This window comes from Talpa occidentalis, unplaced genomic scaffold (genome assembly GCF_014898055.3).
Source record: "Talpa occidentalis isolate TD23 unplaced genomic scaffold, MPIMG_talOcc4v2.1 talOcc4.3, whole genome shotgun sequence".
NCBI lineage: Eukaryota > Metazoa > Chordata > Mammalia > Eulipotyphla > Talpidae > Talpa > Talpa occidentalis.
In genome coordinates this window covers 124987152-125014148 of record NW_023603184.1, presented here as the reverse complement: position 1 = coordinate 125014148, position 26997 = coordinate 124987152, and the positions used below count along the sequence as shown (strand labels likewise).

The 26997-nt window shown below is 36.1% G+C and overlaps 1 protein-coding gene across 3 annotated transcripts in view; it reads right to left on the bottom strand.

Moving 5' to 3' along the window:
• The window catches only part of BMPR2 (bone morphogenetic protein receptor type 2), a 124452-nt gene that overhangs the window by 34700 nt on the left and 62755 nt on the right, over positions 1-26997 (bottom strand). For all 3 annotated transcript variants that reach the window (XM_037523855.2, XM_054699994.1, XM_037523857.2), the window contains exons 2-3: positions 20895-21065; positions 19258-19428 (exon numbers count right to left, since the gene is read on the bottom strand). In XM_037523855.2, the coding sequence (XP_037379752.1) occupies positions 19258-19428; positions 20895-21065 (342 nt within the window). The remainder of the gene's footprint in view (positions 1-19257; positions 19429-20894; positions 21066-26997) is intronic.

Here is a 26997-nt window from a genome sequence, read left to right as displayed (position 1 = left end):
AGTGACTTTTAAGGTCCTTCTAATTTCAAAATACTTAATGAGTATTCTAACGTTTTTTGAAGACTCAGCATTCCCTGCTTTTACTCTCAGATTTCTAAATGAAAATGAAACATAATTTGTAAATAAAAATAATCAAAAATCTGAAAGAGAAACTATTAATTCATATAATAGGAGGAAGAAAAATGTATTAAAATAGATTTTTAAACATGTTAAAAAGCATACTAATGGGTATTTCAAATGAAAAACTTTCCACGATATGTCACATGGTCTAAAAATATGAGCTCCCTGTCAAACTGCCAGGAAAAATATCTCAGTATGTGTATTCACATACATGTGCAATAAAAGAGCTCTTTAACCAGAAAACTCTTAACATATTTTCTTTTAAAAAATGCTCTCTTTTTACCTTTATGCTATATATATTCTATACCTGAAATTGTCTAGTTCCCTCAGCTCTAATAAACCCTCTTCTTTACCCTATTAGTTTTCTCAGTTAAATACTCAGCCAAATGTAAACACTGCTATGTACGCCTGTGTGCAATGACTGGGCTTGTACAAGCAAGCACTTCCTGAATGCATAACAGACAGGGAACTGCTGTCTGCCTCATTGGAGCCTGGGATGTTTCTGTTTACAAATCCTGGAGCCAGGCAGTGGCCACTATTGGAGGCGAGCTGTCTGCTTCCTTGCTACACTCAGCCTTTGTCTGGGTCTGTGTCAAAGAAAGAACAACATTGTTGCATGTGCAGCAAGCGACAAAGGGAAGCTTAAACATAGCACACTAGTGGTTATGTTGGCTTCTTAATCATTTACAACTTTGTGTGGACAGGCAAATTAGGTATTAGACTTTAAAATTTTTGTGATGGGGAATTAAATGAATTCCTTAGCAAAATAATTCAGATTGCTAAATATTGTTTTTGTAATGATGATATATTATACAGCTCAATATTCTGAACAAATATTTTTACCTAGAATAAACAATGTTGATTTATTTTAATTAATATGTTCAGAATGGCAACTATACAGTAATCATAATCAAATTAATGTTTATGTTTAATGTCCTAAAAGCACAGTGAGAGGAATCGGATTTCTTGTTTGTTTTTCAAGTAGTTATTTAATATTTAAGACTATTTAAAATTTAAATCGCCTCATTAATCACTGTGAATAGATAAAGCTTGTGAGAAATAAACACAAATAACAGCATAAGAACAGCCCATACTTTGCTACCTAGTCCAGCTATTTAACAGCTGAAATATCAAAGGAACAGTGGAAAACTAAGGAAGAGAAAGAAAAAAAAAAAAAAAATCATGAGTTGAACCAAAAAAATAACTGTTTTGAAAAGAAAAGAAAACACAGGGGAGTCATTCAATGCCTATCCTTATTATTTTAGTTTTGTTAACATTTATAATTTTAATTTTCTTAAAAGGACTTTTGGGTGATCAGAAGAGACTGAATCTCACCATTTTGTTTCTTTTATTGAAGAATGCAGTTAAACTAGCAAAATTATTTCTATTTCATTTGGCTAAAGTCATCAAATGAATGTAAAAATAGACTAAGTAAATACAAGAATTTTAGTAAAATACAAGAAAATAGAAGATAATGATTACAGCCTGTGGTACTTTTTTTTTTAAATTCATTAAAGTATAAAGAAAGCATTATTAAATATATTCTCAAAATATTCTTGGTGAAATCCTTCAGGCCTTCCTTAATTGCCTCTAATCTATTCAGACTTTATTTTTTTATACATAGAAATAATGAAACAAAAATTGTTACCATTCCACGCAATAACTTTTGAAAATAATTACTTAATACTTCTTAGAAAATATCAATAATCTAGTTTAGTAAAAAAGAGCCTAAATAAGGAAAAGGGAAATCTAATTATTGCAATATTCATTATTTAAGATGAAACAAAAATAAATATTCTCACAATCAGAAACCATATCAAAACACTCAGAAAACCCTAGCCAATTTTCCTGAGCTACAAATGATACTTCCTAATCCAGAATTCATATTACAACCTTGTTCTCAGAAAATGAACATCAAATAATTTCGCGATAAATGTGAAAGTTTTATCTTTCAGTCGTTCACTGACTAGATAAAAAATATGAATTGCACTAGAATGATAACTTCCCCCATTGACATTTATTTCCCCTCCTTCCCTCCTTCACAGTCTGATGTTCTTTTTACTATGATTGTAATTTATGCTCACTCCAGTGAGGTGTGTCAAACAGATCTGTAGAGAAAATTGGGTTTTTTTTCCTTACTAAAGTTCTTTGACCATTTTCTAGTTTTTTTTCTTGGTCTAGATTTCTCATTGTACGTAACTGTTGTCCTTTTATAAATCTTTTTTTTTTTTTTTTACAAAACATACTAAACAAAAGTGTGTATAACACAAATGTACAGATAAGTGAATTATTATGAAGAATATTCATGCAGCCACTATTTGGGCCAAAAACCAGAAAATCCAAAATCCCAAAAACCTCCTACTTGCTCTCATTCATGAAAGCCTTTCTCCTCCCCAGACAGAGCCTCTCTGATGACTTTTGTGGTATTGTTCCCTTGGTTTTCCTAACAGCATTGTGTTCTCTCTTGCTATTTCTGAATTTTACATAAATATATTTTATGCCTTGCTTCTTTTGCTCAATAATGTTTTGAAGATTTAACCATACTGTGGGTAATTAAGATTACTGTGGGTAATCCCTATTAAACATCATAAAAGCATTCCACAAATGTATACATTTGGGTTTTTAGTTATATTTAATACTTTTAAAGTATCCAATTTTATTGGCAAGAGAAAAACATTAAATAAACCAGACAAGTGAAAAGGCTGCACAGTCTCTTGCTGCTTCTAATGCTTTGGCAGCAGAAACAGTAGCTAGCAACCAAGAAGGCCAGAATTAATTTTAAAAATGCTCTAGGGATATCAAACCATTGATATGCTTGATTCATCTTTTCCATAGTTCCCAGATTGCTCCCTTATTCCCTCCTCAAAGCATCTTTAACTGACAATTCTTTGAAAGGGCACTACTAAATATGCACATCTGGTCTCCCGTAAAAAGATAGTAAAAGTAATGTATCTACCAGATCACCACTGACTATTTTCACCAAAACTGTCCATAAATATTTGTTCAATTCTTACAAATAAGTACTTAGAGCAGGGAGGTAAAATGATAAAATATCTAGAGTACTAATAAGGCCATGGGAGTAGGATGTGAGGAGTAAAGGAGAGAATGTATATTCAAAACTAAAGACAGTACCTGGCAGAGGAAGAACTCCATATATGTTAGTGGTCTACCTAATTTTTTTTAAAAGATTTATTTATTTGTTTATACAGCACTGGGTACAGTCAGAAGCACAGGAGGGTGAGAGAATTCTCCAGAGCCAGAGGGGAGAGCAGAGCAGGCAGACTGACGAAGTACACTGCTGAGGGGAGCAGCGGGGGGGCAGGAGAGGTCCGCGCACCATGTGGGATCCTCTCCCGGCAGCCGAGGATAGAACCGGTGCTGCAGAAGCTGCAGGCAGTTTCACAGCCCAGCGTTCAACCGCTGCACCACCAGGGGAGGCCCCCTAATTTTTTTTTAAAGATTTATTTATGCACACAAGAACTGGGGCATAGGCCAGAGATGCGGAGGTGAGAGGATTCATCAGAGACAGAGTGGGGAGCAGAAGAGGCAGATTGACTGAAATACACTGCTGAGGGGCGCAGAGGGCAAGACAGGAGAGGTCTGCTATGCCATGTGGGTCAGCTCTCTGGCCGGGGATCAAACTCGGTGCTGCAGTGGCTGTGGATTGCTTCACAGTGCTGAGACTTAACCTCTTGTGCCATCAGGGAGGCCCCATTAATAAATAAATCTTAAAAAAAAAAAAAAAAAGTACCCATATTCCCTGCTAAGAAGTTACTGGGAAATGCAAAAAGCTCCATTTTAAATATAACTCTATACTGCTTTTCAAACAAAAACAAACAAAACCCGTAGTTATCTTACAATCTATGATATAAAGGCAGATAAAGCAATTTAAAATTTAAAAACTCAGTATTATATCAAATTGTAAAACATTAATCTTTGTGAGGGATTGTTCAATAGCTTCTAACCTTCATAGAGCCAACCCTTCATGAACTAAAAACATTAACAACAAAAATGAAAAATTGTTGCTTTTTACTATAATTAACAAGTTATATTAAACAATGCAAAAAATTATATAACTAAAATACTTGCATTAGAAGCTAGTAGAGAAATAATTTTAATTTTTACCATCTGTGGCTACATTTGGATGTCCATTCTCACATAAAACAGTATTTATTTTAAAAGATGTGAGGAATTAATAAAAAGCAAAAATGACCTGATGCTAAACATATAGATGCTAAAATAGATCTGCCTTTTAAATTTAGAAAATAACTGTTTTTGCTTCTAACATTCTCACTTCCCAATAATAGAAATATATCCACATTCTTGCCATGACCTCATGATGGATGGAGTATATCCCCTTACCCTTTGACTTTGAATTTGGCCATGTGACTTGTTCAGCCAGCGGGAAGCTGACAAATATAAAGCTGAGATCTAAAATATGCTTGGTAGTTGTGTTTGCACTCCTTGTGATCAGGTAATCCACAAAGAGAATAACTTATCCTGAATAGATGCTACTCCTTGATTCTGTGCCTCGGCAGAGACTTGCACTGACCTGGCAGCCTGGAGCTGAGTCTAGTCTGTATCAGGCAAATTGCAGCTGATCTACAAAGTAGTCATCATGAGAATAAACACTTGGTGAAGTCACTGAACTTGAGGTGGTTTCTTGATGAAGTATTTTTACTGGAAATAGCTGATAAATATTTGAGTATACCTTCTACTTCCCATGTAACAGACGTGTGCAAACTAGTATATGCAATTTTCAGCTATCTAAAAATCATATATTCATGATGAGTTTAGAATAATTTTTTCTAGTTCTGCGCATGTTTTTCTCACAATAGTTAATTTATAACATCCAAACAAGAGTCTGTAAGTGTGGGATGAGCGTACAAGGTTCCTTTCAAGTTAGACAAGAGCAGGATGCTTGATGGCCATGTGGCAACAGGAATACATCTCAAGGTATGATCTGAATGCCCGGGTGCCTGTGACTGATGTGCTTTGTACCCCAGGGACTGATCAGTGGAACGTCTTGTTAGTAAGATTGGAGCCATGGGTGGGGGTTGGGAGTATATCAGTGGACTCACTCTCCCCAAAGTCCAAAAATCCAGTATTCAGTTTGACCCACCCTTTCCTCTGTCAATAAAAAGGCCAGGATCTTGTTCTTGAGCAGCATCCTACATCCTACAGCCTGCTCCATGACTAATTCTTTTCTTTATCAGTGCAATGTTGCTGATGCAAGATGTAAGCAATACATAAAACCACACTACTAGCTACAGAATGAATTTTTATCGTTGAAAAATTGAATATTATTTGTTACACTTCAATTGTTTTGTGGGGTAAGGTATGTAATACTTCCCAAAGACAAAATTTTATTTACTTTTTAAGAATTTCAGTTTTGTAAGATGAAGAGTTCTGTAGATTTATTGCAAAATAATGTGACTATGTTTAGCACTACTAAGCTATACACTTAAAAATGGCTAATATGGTAAATTTTATGTTGTCAATTTTTTAAAAAGGCTAACAGATGGTTCTCATCTCTTCAAGAAGATCATTTTTTTATATTGTAAATATCAAGTATATATAAGAACTCAATAGCAATTCCTAGTATTTATAAAATGCTTTATAGATACTATTAGCACTTATTTCACTGTATTTTTAATCTATGATAAAGGAAATAGAAATGAGAATTTCCTTTTCATTCACTTCAAACCACCTCTCTGGTTAACAGCTTTGGCAGCTGGAAATACCATGTGACTCTGACACTAATATATGTTAAATTAAGATTTTTAAAAAGAGAAAAGAAGTGGTTTTTACTAAATACAATACAATATGGTAGACAAAATTTTCCAAACCATGTAGCAGAGGGGCTAAAGACAGATACAAAAAAGATGACCTTGGTAGTAATATAATGCAAACTACTGTTTTTTTAAAGCACATGTAGAGATTTCTATTGAAAAAATATATTAAAACCGCTTATAAATTCTTTTAAAAATGAGTCAGGAAAAAGAATATTTCACAAAGCCTAAATTCTGAATTAAACATCAGACTTTCAATCTCTCTGCCAATATTAAAAGAAACTGAAATTTTAAAATGCCCCTTCTTTTCTCCTTCTTAAAATACTTCAAAATAAGTAAAATATAACCATTCAAGAGTTTTCTCATAGCACTAAACCAATAGTTCTGGTTGGGGAAGCTACTTTCAACAAACCTGGTCTAGATATGTCAGTCTTAATTTCAGTCAATCATTAATCACTAAATAACATAACAAATGATTGAATACCTTGGAAATTCAGAAGAATGAATAGAAAATACAGAATCTGGGGCTTTCCTTGTGGGGCAAGAGGTTAAGTCTCAGCACTCTGAAGCTATCCACAGCCACTACAAGTTCGATCCCTGGCTAGGGAGGTGACCCACATGGCACAGCAGACCTCTCCTGTCTTCCCTCAGCAGTATATTTCAGTAGATCTGCCTGTTCTGCTCCCCATTCTGTGTCTGGTAGATCCTCTCACACCCCTACCCCCTGCATATCTCTGGCCTGCATCCCAGCTCTTGTATACATAAAAAAACTTTTAAAAAAATTTAAAAAAAGGAAATACAGAATCTGTGGATGCATACTAAGATTGAAAAGACAGCAAATTAACTGCCAAGAAATATAAATTAAAAAATAAGTTAGTTCTGGGGCTACCCTGCTGTTAAAACCCTGCTGGTGCAAGAAGTTAAGCCTTAGCACTATGAAGCTATCTGCAGCCACTGCAGCACAAGTTCGATCCCTGGCCAGGGAGCTAACCCACATGGCATAGCAAACCTCTTCTGTCTTGCTCATTGCTCCCCTCAGCAGTGTGTTTCAGTAGATCTGGCTGTTCTGCTCCCCATTCTGTCTCTGGTGAATCCTCTCTCACCACCATCCCCCCACACCTCTGGCCTTCACCCTAGCTCTTATATGCATAAATAAAATAAATCTTTAAAAAAAAAAAAACAACAAATGCCATAGTAGACTTGACAATATAGACAGAATTGGGAGCTCAAGTGTAACATATGGAAAACGTATGGAATATATTTAGAAGAATATATGAAATATACTTTGAAGAATATATGGAAGAATATATATGGTGAAGAATATATGGAAAGTACTTTGCATTTTGGGGAACCATTTTAAACTATCCTGATACCTTGATAGTTCAATGCAAGCCAGTAAACTTTTCAGAAACAGGACATTTGATTTTATAGCAGTGTTTGGCCTTTGTATTGAACTGTATAAGAGGGGTAGTCTCAGAGGTCATCTTTCACATTTATCTTACTTTATTTATTTTGAACTATAACTCAAGTTTCATGGAAACTAACCAATATGCATTATTGACACAAAAACTAACAACTCATTATTTCAGGCCAATTGTTATGTTCAAATTCTTTTTGGTATTTAAGCTGAATTATGAACCTGAAATTACACAGAATTCTCAGTATTTAGTCTGCAAATTCATAAGAAGCACTTGACTTCTTTAACTATTAGGTTCCTAGATGACTATTATTAAATATGAAAATTATTTTCAGTGTTGAGGGGGAAACTCTTGAAAAATCACATTTATGCTTAACAAGGCTTTCAGCTTCAGATCTCTTTTTATGAGTGGAATTTTGTTTACAAAACATAATTAAAAATATTTTGAACTCATGAAGATAAAAGTCCTATTCAGCAGGTATATTATTAGTAAAAACAGAACATCAATTCTGATGCTATAATTTGCAGAGTGCATACATATTCATAATATAAGAATCAGGGCAGTCCATAATAATACTTTTTAAAGTTCTTGATTTTAAGTCAAATGGTCCATAAAACTCATTGCCAAATGAGTAGAAAAAGGAATAAGATGAAGAACATAGATAGTAAAAGCCAGCCACCTGTGTATATTTTACTATTTGCTATTTCGAAATAAAACAAGCATAGGAAAAAATGCTCAATATTATTAGTTATTAGGGAAATGCAAGTCAAAACAAAATAATGAACAACTTCACAGCCACTAGGATGGCAATAATCAAAAAGATGGACAATATTAAAGATATATATTCAAAGGATAAATGTTATAATACATGAAATATATATCAATAAAGCTATAATAAAAAAGAACTAGCTTAAAAGGACTCTACTAGTTAAATCAGTTATTTTAGCATTAAGAATATCTACAAATTCATAGAAAAACTAAAAGAAAAAACTTCTTTATCTTTTTCTTAGTTCTTTTTTAACATAAGAATACCAGCTATTAAATTAGAAGAAGTAACAGCATTAGGAAATTACTACTTCATAACCCCTGATATAATAAATGGGCTAGTGCATGTCAAAGCCATTATGCAAAAAAAAAGTTGTTGAAGAACAAAATTATTTGCAGGTTTCAAAGTGTCTACCCACAGATTACTAATTACAAAGAGAAAAATGTGCTTTTCCGACAGAGATTTGATAGTTACCACCTTAAATACTACTGTGCCTACTTCCTTCAAATAATTTTTTAAAAATCACATAATATATGTTCTCATAAAAATAAATAAAAATAAATAAAAAGTATCTTTCATGATAAAAGAATTAAATAAGGAAGGATGTTTATAATAGCTGGTTTCTAAAAAGACTTAAGGACAGTTCTCCCCTCATCATAACTATTTTTTATTGGATATTTATATGTTAGGTACTTTACATGCATTATCTTGTTTAATCTATACAACAGCCATATAAAGTTTTTTACTGCAGTAAAAAATTAATGTTTTCCAAAAGATGCACAGTCTTTCATGTTGCTCCTTCTCCATTAATATTTTAAACATGCATAAAAAGGAATTATGTTTTGCCTCATAAAATGCTTCATGAAGTACTAAGCAAAGCCTTTTAGCCACCCTTATTTCCCATTTCCTGCCTATTGAATCACTTTAATGCCATCAGAGAAGCAGTTAAAAACTGAAGAAAAAAAAAAATCCACTCTAAATTCACAGTAACTAAAAAATCTATCAGTGGCCTTTTTTCTATGTAGACATTGTTTTCTAGCTTGGTGTAAGATACACATTCACTGTCAGACACTGAAATTAGAATTTCTAATCTTAACAGCACAGCATACATTAGAATGTGATTTCTTAAAACTCAGCTTTACATGCAATTCAATCTTCGTTTCCTATCAACTGATCCAACCAAAATGAAATACAAGTATTCCATATTTTTATGCTGATTTTTATCAAAGAACTTCCAATATTAAACATAATAAATTATATTTTATTTTTTTAAATTGCATTTTTCCCTTTTTTTCTACTAATTTAATTATTTTGTTTATAATTAGGAAGGTTACTTATACCAGTTCCAGAAATCTTACCAAGTAATTGTTCTAAAGTTTCCAAACCTTGCAGTAATTATACATTTCTTTCAAACTCTGGGGGTTTACAAATACATAAGATTAATTATAAGAAAATAATATTTGTGTAGATATAAATTTATTTACTTTAAAACAAAGACTGACTTTTAAACCGAGCAGGTACTTCAAAGATTCCTGGTTGGAAGAAACTCAGAATAATATAGTTTCACTTCTGGCTTTAGGTAGTACATGACAGGTATTATTGAAAGCTATTTTTCTCTCTTCCGTCTGATTACTGAAGAAGAAAATCTAAACTCAGTGATAGTGTATCTCTCTTACCTCTCAAACACTTGTTCTCTTTTAACACAGAAAGCAAGTTCAAGTTTCAAATAATTTGGCAAGCAATAACATCTAGCTAGATAATCATAGGTTTTCTTTATATCTGATTTATTTTTAAGTAAGTAACTTAAAAAAATATCCCTGTACTTATACTCACTTTTCCACTGAAAGCAGTGATGGGAGGTCTCCCTAAAAAGCACATACTTTTTTAAAAATGATGTAATTTGAAAAAAATAAAATAAAATAATGTGCCATGTGAATACTGAAAACATTTTGTAATAGTATACATGGACATAGTGAAAATCATTAAGAAGCCTACATTTTGGAAAATGTGATCAAGTATTTTCAAAAAGTTCTTTTTTACTCCCCTTCATTTCCTCTTGCCAATGAGCAAATAAATGTAAATGGGATTCCTGTTAGAGATTAAAGAGTATGGAGAGATTAAAGAGATTAAAGAGTATCAATAGAAATTGATACACAATGGTTAAAACCAATAGAAAATAATGGTTAATAACACATAATCTGGAGGCAAAACGCCTAGGCTTGAATCTGTGCTCTACCATTTACTAGATGTGTAACTTGGTATATTGCGTATGTATGCCTCAGTGTTCTCATTGCAAAATAAGAATATAACAGGGCCTCTCCGGTGGCGCAGCGGTTGAGCGCTGGGTTGCGAAGCTGCCCGCGCCCGAGGCGCCGGTTCTATCCCCGGCTGCTCCCCGGCCACCAGAGGAGGGTCCCACATGGCGCGCAGACCTCTCCTGCAGCCTGCTGCTCCCCTCAGCAGTGTACTTCAGTCCTTCTGCCTGCTATGCTCCCTGCTCTGTCTCTGGTGAATTCTCTCACCCTCCCGTGCTTCTGACTGTACCCAGTGCATGTATAAACAAACAAACAAAACAAATAAATAAATAAAGCATGCCTCTATACAAAAAAAAAATTAAAAAAAAAAAAGAATATAACAGTAACCATTTACTATTTTTGTAAAGGTTCAATGTAAAGATTTTGTATACAGAGAATACTTACAAGTTGTGGGGCATAAAGTGAGCACTGAAAAATGTTACTTTGTTAATTTTCAGTACATTATATATCAAATGCCTGAATTTGTCATAGGTTTACTGAAGAGATTGCTCAATCTATTTAATAACTGTATAATCGTGTGAAAATGAATTAAAATTTCAATACCAGATTAATCCCACCTGTAAGATATTCTCTAAGAATATTAAGTTTACTGCAAGTATTTTATGAAGCAAGATTCATTAAATAAATGACTTATGCTAATGTCTTAATTTCAGAGGGAAACAGAACTAGGAACAGCTTAAGTTGACCAAGGGCAGTGCCTGGAAAAGTTAACACAAGACACAGTAATTCTGGGTACAACACACCTAATAAGTGGTAGAGCACAGAATCAAGTCTAGATGTTTTGCCTCCAGATTATGTGTTTTTAACCATTACTCTTTATTGGTTTTACCCATTACTATGCATATCAATTGTTACTAACCATTATCTTTACAGTCAAACAGGAAGCTTGTTTGTATTTGTTTGCTCATTTGGGAGAGAAAACCAAAAGTTTTCTGAGGAAAAAGAAAAGCCTTCAAAAATAAAATCTCAAGGGAAGATAAGTACTTTAATTCTCACGTATGTCCAGAGCTAGGTCTAATTATAATTATGCACTAAAAAAAAACAGAACTACTGACTAGTATTTTTTAAGGTTCCCATATAATGAAAGTGGTCAAATATGATCTAGAGACTCTTAAAAACAGGCAAATAACAGACTTACCAGAAAAGAAAACCTTTGAAAAATAACTGAGGTACAAAGACCTAGAATATGAGTTAGTAACCCATAAATTTCATCTCTAGCCAGACTTGTCTTGGAGAATTATCTGATAACACGTTTCTGGTTGAATACAAGTTATAGGCCCTTGACAACAACCTTAGATCAGGAGTCACAGCAACACAGAAAAGTAACTGACATGAATTCCTAAATATCAGAATTTCTTTTTCATTTCCTTTCCTTTTGAAAAAGTGGTAATTATTCTTCTTAATGGAAGATAATAACATGTAAACTGTACTTCAGACATTAAGATTGGGGAAGAAAGAGGTTTCTGTGTTTTGTTTTGTTTTGTTTTTTGAGAAAAGAGTCTTACTAGTCAGAAATCATTGGTGATCTATAGTCTATATAGAACCATGATTTTTATGGTATATAGCAATTCTTTTTTTTTTTTTTAAGATCTATCCACTTATGTAAGAACCAGGGCACAGGCCAGAGGCACAGGAGGGTGAGAGAATCCACCAGAGACAGAGCAGGGAGCAGAACAGGCAGAAAGACCAAAAACATTGCTGAGGGGAGCAGCGGGAGAGACAGTGGCACCTGCTGTGTCACACACATATCTCCCTGACCGGCCTGGAATTGAACCGGTGCTGCAGAGACTGAGGACAGCCCCACAGTGCCACACTCAACCTGCTGCGCCACCGGGGAGGCCCGTGTGTAACAATTCTTATATAACTTTCTCAACATTAACAGTTAATTGCTGATATTTAATTATTTTTAAAACTGACATTTCAGTATAGTTCAACTAAAGTTATCAGTGGACTTCATCCTGCTATATTTTTAGGAACTAGCTTCTATACAAAAATGTAGAATAAACAGTTTGTAGAGGTTTTATTTATGTTCGTTCTATCTGATTGCCTGTTTTTAAAAAACAACAACCACCACCAACTGCATATGGCAGTTTTATGAAAATATACCAAATTTGTAATGAAGGGGAACAAAACTACTGGTAAGTGGAGGAAACCTTTCTCCAACCCCCTAACTCTACACATCAAAGCAATACCTGAATAACTTATGTTATGAGACTCTGGCTCAGCAAAATTATAGATAATCAGTTATGGTCATGTAATTAGGCTGTCAGATTTTCCCTTGACAACTTCCCACATTATTTTTATTTTTTATTTTTTTTTTAAGATTTATTTATACAAGCACTGGGTACAGTCAGAAGCACGGGAGGGTGAGAGAATTCACCAGAGCCAGAGCAGAGAGCAGAACAGGTAGACTAACAAAGTACACTGCTGAGGGAAGCAGCGGGCGGCAGGAGAGGTCTGCGCGCCATGCAGGACACTCGCCCCGAGGCCGGGGATCGAACCAGTGAGAGGCTGAGGGCAGCTTCGCAACCCAGCGCTCAACCGCTGCGCCACCGGGGAGGCCCCACATTATTTTTAAAGATCCAATGCTATGATATTCTTTAGTTTCTATCACTAAGTACCTCGTGGTCTTTAATTTAATTGAAGCTGAGAGGAAAAACAGCTTTTTCTGAGAAAAGAGAGCTATATCATTATATTCTCAATCATCCATATATTCCTTCATTTGCTTGTGGATCTAAAACCACATAATATAAAAAATATAGAGATAAGAAGTCAAATAAGTATGGTTGTAGGTATTAAAAATGCATACGTGATAAGAAAAACATCATCCCAGTAACAGCAATCAAAGGTTTGATGTCAGGAAGTAAATTGTTCACCTGAAAACAATCTATAGAGAAATGAATAGGATTTCAACACAGACCATTAAGGTGACTTTTCAGGGCAGGGGGCGGAGGGAGGGAACCACAACCTACTCACTTATCATTTTCCTTACCAGTATTAAAAGAAGCTACAAGTGTACTTCAAATAAGCTTCTTTAAAAATGAGATCAGGGCCTCCCTGGTGGTGTAAGGGGTTAAGTATCAGCACTATGAAGCAATCCACAGCCACTGCAGCACGAGTTTGATCCCCGGCCAGGGAGGTGACCCACATGGCGCAGCAGACCTCTTCTGACTTGCCCGCTGTATTTCAGTAGATCTGTCTGTTCTGCTCCCCACTGTCTCTGGTGAATCCTCTCACCCCCGCCCCTCTCACTTCTGGCCTGTACCCCAGTTCTTGTATGCATAAATAAATAAATCTTAAAAAAATAAAAATAAATAAAAACGAGATCATGCTATAGCATGAAAAGCTGAATCAGGAAGAAACAGAAAACCAATCTGAAAATGTAAGAAGTACTTTAATATTGTTACTGTTGGGTATAGAAATTTCAATTCTGGGAAATATAATTTTATATAATGTAACATACACAAAGATGTTGATTGTAGTAAAAAACTAGAAACAACCTATAAGTTCAAAGCCAATGAAATGGATAAGGAAAATATTTAGCAGATGAAATATTATACAACTACTAAAACATAACAATGAAACACGCAATAACCTCAAAGATACATATTCTACTGTGTTAGATCAAAAAAAGTAGGATCAAAATAAATTCATATCACTAATACAACCATAGAAAAGTTAAAAAGACTGAAAAGATACAGAATATATAACAATGGTTCTATATGGGTATAGAGATTATTAAAGGTAATTGTTCTCTATACTTACCTCATTTTTATATTTTTCTAAATTAAAAAGTATGTCTTTAATGTTTTCTCATAAAAGCAATACACACATTTTTTTTAAAGATTAAAAAATACAAATGTATAGAAATAATATATAGCCACCCCAATGAAGAATACTGTACTCTACCTCCCTTCTCTATCTTCGATAAATTTGTGTGGTGTTTCTAGTAATTTGATGTTTTTTTTTAAATGATCACCACAGAAAGCCTGGTTCAGGTAATCTTGTCTTCTCTGTGCCTCTTTCCACTTTGTGTTATTTTATTTATTTATTGAAAGATTTATTTATTTATACAAGAACCAGGGTACAAGCCAGATGTTCAGGAGGGTGAAAGGATTCACCAGAGACAGAGCGGGGAGCAGAACAGGCAGACTGACTGAAACACATTGCTGAGGGAGCAGCGGACAAGACAGGAGTGGTCCACTGCACCATGTGGGTATCTCCACGGTTGGTTGGAATTGAACCCGCACTGCAGAGGCTGCGGACAGCCTCACACCACTGCACTCAACCACCTGCGCCACCAGGGAGGCCCATTTCTAGTAATTTGTAAATATATGTAAGTGTCTTTATTTAACAAATACTTATGTCAAATATGTAATAACTGGTAATTTTATTTTTTTTAAAGATTTTTTTTAAATACAAGAACTGGGGTACAGACCAGAGGTGTAGGAGGGTGAAAGAACTCACCAGAGACAGAGCGGGGAGCAGAACAGACAGACAGATGAAGACACTGCTGAGGGGAGCAGCGGGTGAGGCAGGAGAGGTCTGCCACGCCATGTGGGTTTCTCCCTGGCTGGCTAGGAATCAAACCTGCGCTGCAGAGGCTGTGGGCAGCTTCACAGAGCGGCATTCCACCCGCTGCGCTACCAGGGAGGCCCAACTGATAATTTTATAATGAAAGTTTTTCAAGGGGAAGGAAAATTTTGTACTTATATATTATTGATTACATGATCATAATCAAAATGTTCTTTTCCTACAACCTTCCAAGATTGAATCAGGAAGAAAGAGAAAAATGGAATAGTCCAATGACAAGCAGGGAAACTAAACAATAATCAAGTCTCCAAAATTAAAAAAAAATACAACCAAACAAACCAAAGAACAAGTTCCAAGACCAGAAGTTTCACAAATGAGTTCTACCAATCCTTCAAAGACAAACTTGGGCCTCCCTGGTGGCACAAGGGGTTAAGCCCAGCACTGTGAAGCTATCCACAGCCTCTGCAGGACAAGTTTGATCCCCCACATGGCGCAGCAGACCTCTCCTATCTCGTCCGCCGCTCACTTCAACAGTATATTACAGTCAGTCTGCCTGTTCTGTTCCCCACTCTGTCTCTGGTGAATCCTCTCATCCCGCCCCACACCTCTGGCTCGTATCCCAGCTCTTGTATGCTTAAATAAATAAATCTTTGAAGAAGAAAAAGAAGACAAACTAGAACCTATCCTTTCAAACTCTTCCAAAAATTAAGAGGGAATATTTCCAAACACATTTTGTGAGGTCAGGTTTATCCTGATACTAAAACTACACAAAGGCACCACAAACAAAAAGAAAAACTACAAACCAATTTTCCCTGATGACTATAATAATGCAAAAGTCTTCAACAATTTCTTAGCAAAACAAATTCAATAATGCATTAAAAGGATCATATACCATGATCAAGCGGGACTTATTCCAGAAATGCATGGATGGTTCAACATCTGAAAATCAATCAACAAATACTTCACCGAATCAGCAAAAGCAAAGATATAAATCATATGATCATATCAATAGTTACAGCAAGAGCATTTAACAAGATTCAGCATCCATTTATGATAAAAGCCCTCAAATACAGGAATAGATGAACATACTTCAATTTAATAAAGGCCATATATGACAAATCCATAGCTAACATCATACTCATGGTAAAAAAAATTAGTGCTTTTCCTTTAAGATCAATTAAAAGACATGGCTATCCACTTTTTTAAAAAGATTTATTTATTTATGCATACAAGAGCTGGGGTATAGGCCAGAAGAGCACAGAGGTGAAAGGATTCACCAGAGACAGAGTAGGGAACAGAACAAGCAGATCTACTGAAATACACTGCTAAGGGGAGCAGAGGGCAAGACAGGAGAGGTCTGCTGCACATGGGTTCACTCCCTGCCAGGGATCGAACTTGTGCTACAGTGGCTGCTAATAGCTTCATAGTGCTGAGACTTAACACCTTGTGCCATCAGGGAAGCCAATGGATATCCATTGATAGCCTCTACTGTTCAATATAATATTAGAAGTCCTAGCTAGAACACTTTATAAGTACTAATTTTTCCCTACCAGTGTGTGGGGAAGAACACAAAGGAATATGGTGATGGACTATGGGTACTTTGGTGGTGGGAGAACTACAATGACTACACTTGAGAAAAGAAATCACACATTGTCCAAAAATGAAGGACAATATAACAGAAATAGAAAAGAGCGTCTCCCTGGAGGCCTAGGAGTGAAGTCTCAGCCCTACCATTGTGAAGGTCCACACTGAAGGCCTGAGTTCCATTTCTGACCAGGGAGCTACCCACATGGCGCAGACCTCTCCTGTCTCGCCCACTGCTCCCCTTAGCAGTGTATTTCAGGAGATCTGCCTGCTCTGCTCCCCACTCTGTCTCTGGCAAATTCTCTCATCCCCTTGTCCTGCACACGTCTGGCCTGAACCTCAGTTCTTCTACACAAAAATAAATAAAATCTTTAAAAAAATAAAAAAAGAAATAAGTCAGAAAGAAAAAGAAATACTGAATGCTTTCACTTACATGTGAAATATAGAATATAAACAAAGGATCAGACAAAAACAAACCAATAACACAAACTAGAAACATGACCATTAGAATTGAGGCTACCAGAGGGGTGGGGTGAGGAAAGGAGAGTAAAGAGGCAAGGGGGCAAAATGGACTACAGTAGAGGAGTATAGATGCTCTGGAGGGAGGTGGTGTGCTAACATACATCTGTGGGTATAATCCTATACCACTAACTCATATACTGTCTGATAAACTGACATTACCCTCATTACTAAAAAAAATAAAGGACAAATATGAACTGTGGGGAACAAAAAAGAAAATCATTGCTTATCAGTTCCTATACCTTACTCATTTTTTTAAATTAAGGTATAGTTGACATAAACATTTTATTAATTTACATCATAATTATTTTTTTAAGATTTGTTCATCTTTTATAGATATATATTTATTTTATATCATTCTTCCTTTTTGTACAATGTATTCTTTCTCCTCTCAGGTATAGTCCCCACAAAATTCCTACCACTAATTCAACCATGCACCATTATCATTGTCCCCTGTGCTCTTCCCTCCCCTGTTTTGACCCCTCTCTTCCTCCCCCTCCCCTGAAAAATGTGATTTAGAGTTGCCTATTTTGTTGTTTAATTTATAATTTTTTTTCCTGATCCTTTATTTGGTTCCCCTACATTCCTCCTATAAGTGAAACCATCCTATATTTTTCTTTTTCTTTCAGGCTTATTTCACTGAGCATAATCCCATCCAGCTCCATCCAAGTTGCTACAGGAGTTTATCTTTTTGATTGCTGAGTAATATTCCACTGTGTATATATGCCACATCTTCTTGATCCAGTCATCTATTTTTGGGCATTTGGGTTGTTTCCATATCTTACCTATTGTAAACAGTGCTGCAATAAACACAGGGATGCAGGTATCCTTTTGGATTAATATTTTTGTGTCCTTTGGCTAGATTCCTAGGAGTGAAATTCCTGGGTCATATGGAAGCTCCATTTATAGTAGTTTGAGGAACCTCAGTACAGCTTTCCATAGTGATTAGATCAGTTTGCATCCCTACCAACATTTGCTGTTTTCTGTTTTTTCAATATGAGGCATTCTCACTGGTGTAAGGTGGTATCTCATTGTAGTTTTGATTTGCATTTTCCTCATTACAAGTGACAAGTTGAACCTTTTTTCATGTACTCGTTGGCTATTTGCGTTTCTTCTTTGGAGAAGTGTCTTTTTAGCTCCTCTGCCCATTTTTTTTTACTGGAATGTTTACTTTGTTTTTGTTGAGTGGTGTCAGCTCTTTACAGATCTTTGTGATCAGTCCCTTATCAGTAGTATTTTGTGCAAAAATTTTCTCCCAATCAGTAGGGTGTCTCTTTGTTTTGGCTAACATTTCTAAGCATATATATTTTCTTACTGTTGAAAATTTATCTTGGGCCTCGCTGGTGGTGCAAGGGATTACGTACAGCACTATGAAGCTATCCGCAGCCTCTGTAGCACGAGTTCGATCCCCAGCCAGCCAGGGAGATACCCACATGGCGCAGCAGACCGCTCCTATCTCACCCGCTGCTCCCCTCAGTAGTGTTTTCAGTCAACATGCCTGTTCTGCTCCCCATTCTGTCTCTGGTGAATCCTCTCACCCTCACACACCAGTGCCCCAGTTCTTGTATGCATAAATAAATATGTCTTAAAAAGAAGAAGAAGAAAAGAAAATTTATCTTGACGATAAATTCCTATAAACGAGAGTATTGGGGGGGCCTCCCTGGTGGCACAAGGGGTTAAGTGTCAGCACTATGAAGCTTTCCGCAGCCACTGAAGCATGCATTCAATCCTTGGCCAGGGAGGTGACCCACATGGCGCAGCAGACCTCTCCTTTCTTGCCCACTGCTCCCCTCAGCAGTGTATTTCAGTAGATCCGCCTGTTTTGTTCCCCACTCTGTCTCTGGTGAACCCTCTCCCCCTCAACCCCCATACTTCTGTCCTTACCCCAGTTCTTGTATATATAATTAAATAAATCTTTAAAAAAAAAATGAGAGCATTGGGTAGAAGAATAAGCACACATGTAGTTTCCTTAATATTGCCAATTTCCTCCCATAGGGGCTGAAAATTATTTTGATTTGAATTTATTTGGTAATATGCTGATACCTAGGTAATCCTGGTGCATCTCTTAGATTTCAGGTGTTAGCTAGATGTAGTATTATATGCTGAAACTTTCCCTCTCTTGCCAGACCTGAATATTTTCATATATTTAAATTTTGCAAATATTTAGAGAAAGGAATGGCAATGAAAAGACAGTTACTTTAACTACTTACTGAGTGTTGTTGTATCTGGAGGTGGGAAATTTTCAGTAAAATTGACATTACACAAGTCTGTACTACAGCAGCAGAAACGGTATGTTCCATTTTGAATTGAAGGAGGGGTGGTAGTTACTACACATTCTTCATAGTGACACTCCTGGGGATCTCCAATGTGAGACCAACATCCTACAAATGGAGATTAATGGAAATAAGTTAGGAGACCATATGATAAACAAAGGAAAGGAACAAGAGGATAACAGTCTTAGAAAATAATTGCAAACAATATAACAGAGTGAGTGTATGTAATAAAACACTCTTGCACATAAATAAAAAAAATATATATTTTAAAATAAGAGGAAAGTGGAAAATATAAACGAATTTTATGGAGGAAAAATGTCAACAAAATTCTTAACTTTATCTGTAATCATTAAAGCAACAGCAGCAAGATTTCATTTTGTCTGTATCTACTGAATTAACCTAGGATTAAATAATACTAATATACAATTGAAACAAGGATTCAGTAACAAAGCCTCTCAAACACTGCTAAACAGAATGTAAATGAATATAGCATTTTTAGAAAGCAACATGATTGTTTTTATTAAGAGTTTAAAAATATTGATGTTGTATAATCTATTAATCCTACTTTAAGGAATCTATTCTTTTTTTTTTTTAAAGGAATAGAACTTTTTTTTTTTTTAAAGATTTATTTATTTATTTATACAAGCACTGGGTACAGTCAGAAGCGCAGGAGGGTGAGAGAATCCACCAGAGCCAGAGCGAGGAACAGAACAGGCAGAAGGACCGAAGTACACTGCTGAGGGGAGCAGCAGGCGGCAGGAGAGGTCTGCGCGCCATGTGAGACCCTCCTCTGGTGGCCGGGGAGCAACCGGGGATCGAACTGGCGCTGCAGAGGCTGCGGGCAGCTTCGCAACCCAGAGCTCAACCACTGCGCCACCAGGGAGGCCCATAAGGAATCTATTCTAAGGAAATAATCAGATACAATCAAAGATTACAATCTTTGTATAATCATAAATCAAATAATATTAATAATCATAAATCCAGGATTTATGTTTAAAGACATTCATAATGAAACATTATGCATTATAGTGAAAACCACAAAACTATATAATGTCCTACAATAGAACAATGTGTATGCTGTATTACATGTATAATGAAATATTATACAGAGGTTAAAATGTCTTCAAAGAATATTTAAAGGCATGGAAAACTATTCATGATGTAATATAAGGTAGGAAAAAATGGGTATGAAATTGTTTATACATTAGTATCCTAATTTGAAAAAAAAACAAAAACATGGAGATGCATGGAAAACACAACCGAAGGGAATAAATTAATACTATAAAAAGGAATTCTTAAGAACATAGAATTGTAGACTTAAGATAGTCTTACAGTTTTCTGTATTTTTCAAAATTCATACAATGAGAATTTATTATTAAGATTATAATGTTACTAAAATAAGTAAAAAACAATTACCTTTTACAAATTTGGGATTTGTGGAAGAATATATACATGAGCATACATAATAAATTTACTGTTTTCCAGAGAGGGTTTTGATTGCCTCTAAGTGTTTTTTTCGATAAACTTCAATTATATGAAACATAGTTACTTCAGGTTAGAAAAGCATTACTTGCCTTGTTTTACAAGATTTATGTCCCCTTTTGATTTCTCCCAAAGGCCATAGCAGGTGCTACCTTTTGAGCATAATATTGTTCCATTTTCATGAGAGATTCGACTCTCACCTATCCCAAGGTCTTGTTGATATGGATCTTTGAATGCACATAGTCGTTCTTGATTCTGAGAAGCTAAAGTAAAGGAAATAATAAAATGACAAATTAATATTATGATAATCTTTGTTTAACTATATTATAGAAAATCTTCTAATGTTGTTGAAAGGAATTGTAAATTTCCCTACTAAATCATTAACAAGGCTTGAATAAATTTATAATTCTTCAGTAGCATCTTTCTGTTCATTAATTGTAAACACCAAGCAAAAGCGAATCTCAAGACTTGAAATTATTATCACCAATCTTTCTCTTTTTAACTAAATATTGAGGGCCTCCCTGGTGGTGCAAGGGGTTAAGTCTCAACACTATGAAGCTATCAGCAGCCACTGCAGTATGAGTTTGATCCCCAGCCAGGGAGCTAACCCACATGGCGCAGCAGACCTCTCCTGTCTTGCCGGCTGCGCCCCTCAGCAGTGTATTTCAGTCAGACTGCCTGTTCTGCAACCCTGCTCTGTGTCTGGTGAACCTCTAACCCCCCACACACACACCTTTGGCCTACACCCCAACACTTGTATGTATAAATAAATAATTTTTTAAAAATAAAAATATAGAATTCAAATATAGAAACACAACCCCCAAAGTCCACGTTGTAAATTATGAAACATTTAAATATAAATTAGCAAACCTAGAGGGCTGAATAATTTTAGAAATGCTATAGCACCCACTTTTATTATATTTTACAGTCTGTTATAGAAAGGTAAGCGTAACACCAGTAGGCATGGTAAACCAAGGATATGGGGGAGTAATACAAATGGATACAAAATTTCTTTGGGAAGAGATGGAAATATATTTAAATTATATTATGGTAATTGTGCAACTATAAATTTACAAAATAATTGCAATAGAATACTTGCAACAGAACACATAATTTAATCAACTAGCAAATATTTACCAACATTACTCAGAATACCAAAGAAAAAGATGATCAAAAGCAGTATCTGATCTATTTGTAATAAATTCAAATTTATTCAAGCTTTGTTAATAATTCAGTTTTAGTGATTGTTTTTTAAAGTACACTTTCCTAACGTATAAGACTAGCCTGAACAAAAGTCTAGTATATTTGGTCAATATATTCCTCATGAGCTTCTCATTCATGTCTTCATTTTGGATACATATCTTTCTTAGTACAGCTTAACTCACTAGCACCTGAGAGCACTGAGGATGATTTATTATAATAATGTTTCTGAAACTACAAAACAAAGGATTAAACTATGGAGAAGAAATGAATAGTTATGTGCCTAAGTTCATTCAGACAGGTAGACCTGCCATATTTATTACAACGGGAAGCACCTTCAAAGTACTGGACTAGGTAACTAGGGTATTACCAAGGAGGTAATCTAGAGTTCTACCACACAATCATTTTATACAGCCCATGTAGATATGAGACCAAATCAGTAGGACAATTACAATTACTGAAAAATAAATGTGACTTTTTTTCCACAATTCGAAAACACAGCAAATAGTCTTCTAGAAGATATTTACTAATGTCAACGAAATGACCAGAAAATATGGTATAAGCTATCTATAAAAATGAATTGTTATTTTGAGTCTATTTTTACCACAGTATTCACATGTGAAAGTTTCTTTAACGATAAGCTTAATAATATTTACTACACTACCTTTAGTAACATTTAATAACATTTAATATCAATGTTTCCTTAAAATTATGCCCCAATTTGTAAATGTACCAAATTATTTATGAAGGCTAAATCTACTTCCACAAAGTACATATAATACAAAGATTCATGCCCAGAAGATTCAAACTACAAACAAAAAACTATAATGTAGATCTACAAAGGCATATCTATTTGTGAGGTATATAAATCCTTCCTTTCCCACCCCATTTCTATTTCTTTAACTCAGGTTATCAGCTGCTTACCTACGGCCAGACATTGAAGTTATATAATGTACTTTGTTTTCCTTTTTGTCTTTGTTGACAGAAAAGTCAAGATGAATCTATCAACTCAATTCTAATTTCCGCTCTGTTGTTCTCTTATCCCTTCTGACTAGGATTTTGTATTAAATAAGGAGTCAGTGAACAGGAATCTATCTAAGTAGCTAGATCATAAATAAATGTTTCATTTAAAAAGAAAAAAGAAAGGTATGTCCTTATGAAAGTATAGATGAAAATTGAAAAAAATTTTAAGACTTCCCTGAGGGTGTAGGGGTTAAAGTCTCAGTACTATCAAGCTATCACCAGTCAATGTGGCATGAATTCTATCCCCAGACAGGAAACTGACCCACATGGCACAGCAGACCTCTCCTGTCTGGCCCACTGCTCCCCTGAGCAGTGCATTTCAGTAGATTCACCTGTTTTGTTCCCCACTCTGTTTCTGCTGAAAACTCTTACGCCCCCCCCACCCACACACACACACCTCTGGCATACATCCCAGTTCTTGTATGCATAAATAAATAAAAATAAAATCTTTTTTTAAAAGATGAAAATTTTTTGATCTTCCTGGATTTCCTTTACAACCAAAAGGTAGCTGAAACACCAGGAAACGTGTGCAAAATTTTAATGCCATTATTAAGTAATTTGATGGTTTAAACCTAAAATTCTCCTTAGAGAAGACCAAAAATAAGTAAATTTTTAGACACAGACTCCCCTGTGTCTCCTTCTACCATTCTGGCCCCATTAATTAGCTGACTTGAATATCAGAGCAATAAAAATACAATTCAGTATACTGAATCACACCATTAATATCTCTCGGTCATCACTAAAATTTTTTCTTACAATAATATCAGCCTACCTTTTAGGAATTATTTTATGATCATGGCATTAACGTAGGCCACTTATAATTTGCTATTTTAAGAGTAACTCTTGTGGGATTGTAGACTGATCCAGTGGAACAACACAGATATTAAAAAAAAATAAAATAAACTCTTGCCATTTTCAGCAACATGGGTGGAGCTGAAGGGCATCACGTTAAGGGAAATGTCAGAAGGTCAAAGACAAATACTGGATAGTGTCACTTATATACAAGTGAAATACAGAGAAACCAAACAAAAGATTAGATAAAAAGACAAACATAACCCCTTAAGAAACTGACTGTAGAACCAGGGTTACCAGAGTGGGGGAGAGAAGGAGAGTGGCAAGAACAAAGCAGGAAAACAGCACAGTGGACCTAAAAGGGAGCTTCTATTCTTCTAAAACTCAAGCAACAATGCAAATTAATAATGTTACTTCAATTAAAAAAAAAGTAACTTATACATAAAGATGTTCTATCAAAAATTCTAACAAATGTGTCCTGGTCAAAACAAAGAAAAAATAATTTTGTATGACAGCGTTTGCTGGGTCTCCCTGGTGGCACACGGGGTTAAGTCTCACACTATGAAGCTATCAGCAGCCACTGCAGCACAAGTTCAATTCATGGCCAGGGAGCTAACCCGTATGATGCAGCAGACCTCTCCTGTCTCTCCTGTTGCTCTCCTCAGCAGTATATTTTCAATCTGCCCATTCTGCTCCCCACTCTGGTGAAACCTCTCACCCCTTAAACCTCTGGCCTATATCCCAGCTCTTGTATGCATAAATAAATCAATCTTCAAAAAAAAAAAAAAAAACCTTGTCAATTTTATGTGCTATTTGTTAAAAATCAATCTTAGTCTATCTCTGCATAGTTTTGAATTATTCATAAATAATGTAAAAAAAAACCAAAATGGAACAGAGTACAATTAGAAACAGCTTTACAATGTCACAGATCACATAAAGAGACCTAATCATTTACATGTAGATGTTCTATATATGTCAACAGCATGATAAATTTTGATCAGTCAAATATGGTCAATTAGCTGTTTTAAGGATAACCGTATACACTGACTGGACATGGGTCTTTTTTTTTTTTTAAGATTTATTTATTCATACATACAAGAACCAGAATACAGGTCAGATGTGCGAGAGGGTGGGAGGATTCACCAGACAGAGCAGGGACCAGAACAGGCAGACTGAGTGACAAACACTGCTGAGGGGAGCAGCAGGGGAGGCAAGAGAAGTCTGCTGCACCATATAAGGAGAGGTCTGCTTCGCCATGTGGGATTCTTGCTGGCCGGCCAGAATCGAACCCATGCTGCAGAGGCTGCAGACAGCTTCACAGCGCAGCGCTCGCTCAACCACCTGCGCCACCAGGGAAGGCCCTGGACATGGGTCTTTAAAAAAAAAAACACACAGCTCCTGGGCCTCCCTGGTGGCACAGGCAGTTGAGTGCAGCGCTGTGAAGCTGTCCGCAGCCTCTGCAGTGCTGGTTGGATCCCCGCCGGCCTCAGAGCAACCCACATGGCGAGCAGACCTCTCCCATCTCACCCGCTGCTCCCCTCAGCAGTGTATTTCATCAGTCTGCCTGTTCTATTCCCTGCTCTGTCTCTGCTGAATCCTCTCACCCTCCCGTGCATCTGTCCTGTACCCTGGTTCTTGTGTAAATAAAATAAATCCTTAAAAAAAAAAATTCTTAAAAAAACAAAAACAGGGCCTCCCCTGGTGGCGCAGCGGTTGAGTGCTGGGTTGCGAAGCTGCCCGCAGCCTCTGCAGCACTGGTTCGATCCCCGGCCACCGGGCGAGGGTCCCACATGGCGTGCAGACCTCTCCTGCCACCTGCTCTTCCCCTCAGCAGTGTACCTCAGTCCTGCCTGTTCTGTTCCCCGCTCTGGCTCTGGTGAATTCTGTCACCCTCCCTCGCTTCTGACTGTACTCAGTACTTGTATTAATAAATAAATAAATCTTTAAAAAACAAAAACAGGGCCTCCCCGGTGGCGCAGCGGTTGAGTGCTGGTTTGTGAAGCTGCTCGCGGCCTCTGCGGCGCCGGTTCGATCCCCGGCTGCTCCCCGGCCACCAGAGGAGGGTCCCACATGGCGCGCAGACCTCTCCTGCCGCCCGCTGCTCCCCTCAGCAGTGTACTTCGGTCCTTCTGCCTGCTCTGCTCCCAGCTCTGGCTCTGGTGAATTCTCTCACCCTCCCGCGCTTCTGACTGTACCCAGTGCATGTACAAACAAACAAAACAAAATAAAATAAAAATAAATAAAAATACATGCCCCTTTAAAAAAAAAAAAAAACACCAAAAACAGCTCCCATCATTTTAAACGGGTAAAGTTTGGTTATAATAAGCACTAAAACAGTTCTGACTAATGTAACTACAACATACTGGAAATAGTCTCATCCAAATGCTGAACAGCATCTTTATAAAAGACAGAGCTGACTATGCATAAAATATGTGAGTTCCCTATAGGTCCTAGAATTAAATCCAAACTCTTCAGTTATGAAATAAAGCCCTACATAATCAATACCCAACAGGGCTTCATAGTCACTTTTTGTGGGCCCTATGAGCTTTTGTTTTCATGGGCCTCTTCCTCCATAAAAAAAAAATAAGTAAAAATTGTATTTTGTAACTGTGTATTGGTATAAAGACAATATATTAATTTTAGATATTAAAAAGATTTACTTAATCTAAAAGTTCATTTTTCCCCTTCTGATTTAAAAAAAATTTAAAAGCGTCATGGGCCTCCAAAAACAGTGTGAGTCCTAAGCCCTGTGCCTACTGTGCTTTATGGGTAAGTCAGCCCTGAGACCCATTCAACCTCTATTGCCATTCACCACGCCTCCACTCTTGGTTCTTAGAATACTAACTTGTCAAGGCCTCTACTGATATTTACACAAAATGACCTGTACACATAAATGTTCTCAATATGCAGAATGCCATTTTTTTCTGCTTTTCAATGAAGTCTCTAGACTGTTACATAATGTGCTCTGAACTTCCAAACTTTTAACTAATATCTGTTTTAACATTATAGAGCATTATATTTTGTTTACATGCTTATTTCTCCCAACCTGAAGGCTGACTTCACTAGTTTCTAGGGGAACATCAAGTTGTACTCATCACATACTCATTTTACTAAATCTAGGCAATAATTACCTAGTTTTTCTACCACTCTAGTATAAATAAAATTGTAAAAACAGGGTAG